Source organism: Microtus ochrogaster, unplaced genomic scaffold (genome assembly GCF_000317375.1).
Source record: "Microtus ochrogaster isolate Prairie Vole_2 unplaced genomic scaffold, MicOch1.0 UNK4, whole genome shotgun sequence".
NCBI classification, from domain to species: domain Eukaryota; kingdom Metazoa; phylum Chordata; class Mammalia; order Rodentia; family Cricetidae; genus Microtus; species Microtus ochrogaster.
Window position 1 is genome coordinate 11,475,181 of NW_004949102.1, and position 770 is coordinate 11,475,950.

The window sequence follows — 770 nt, forward strand, 5'->3', positions numbered from 1 at the left end:
TTCCTCAGGAAATTCGAGATCAACCTACCCCTGGACCCAGAAAATCACTCTTAAAGAACAGAGGTGACTTGATCAGAACCCCGAGCTTTAGCCTGATAGAAGACAGGGTGCTCTCTAGATTGGGGCAAAAGCACAGAGGGTTAATGAGACCATCCGCAGCCTTCCCACTGAGGAACAATATCAGCATCCTCTCAGGCTGTCACACCACCTGAAATAATGTCTTCAGTTGAGTCAGGGACTGCCACAAAATCATCTCAACCTATCGCGCTCACACAGTTTGTCAAGCCTGGTGCTGTAGATCTGTAGCACTTTCTGCACAAAGGATCCCACCTTGACAGCCCTTCCTGGAGGCAGGTAGAGGGACCCTCATATTCACCTCCCTATTCAGAAGTGGAGGGCTGTTGCTAAGTGGCTTACAAGGTGGTGATGGTAACAGATCACCTTTCAGGAAGCCTTGCTGAGTAGGATGGCAGTCTAAACATTTCAGACGCATCTTTTCTAAATTAGTTGTCAGGATATTCGGTGACCGTTGTGGCTCTGTTTTATAAATGAGGAAACTGAGGCACTTGAAGCAGATGATGTGACTTGCTTGCTATTTTCCCTCAGGAAGAGAAGAGGAGGCTAAAGGAAGAGATTGAAAAGAGAAGGGCGGAAGCTGCTGAGAAACGCCAGAAGATACCAGAAGATGGCTCGTCCGAGGACAAGAAGCCATTCAAGTGTTTCACCCCCAAAGGCTCATCTCTCAAGGTATGTTTCTCCCAGAAAGTCTT

General features: G+C 47.7%; 1 protein-coding gene across 5 annotated transcripts in view; it reads left to right on the plus strand.

The window, feature by feature from the left end:
* Cald1 (caldesmon 1) overlaps positions 1 to 770 on the plus strand; it is a 192,806-nt gene that overhangs the window by 171,274 nt on the left and 20,762 nt on the right. For all 5 annotated transcript variants that reach the window (XM_026788562.1, XM_026788564.1, XM_026788565.1 and 2 more), the window contains one exon: positions 607 to 747. In XM_026788562.1, coding sequence (XP_026644363.1) covers positions 607 to 747 — 141 coding nt within the window. The remainder of the gene's footprint in view (positions 1 to 606; positions 748 to 770) is intronic.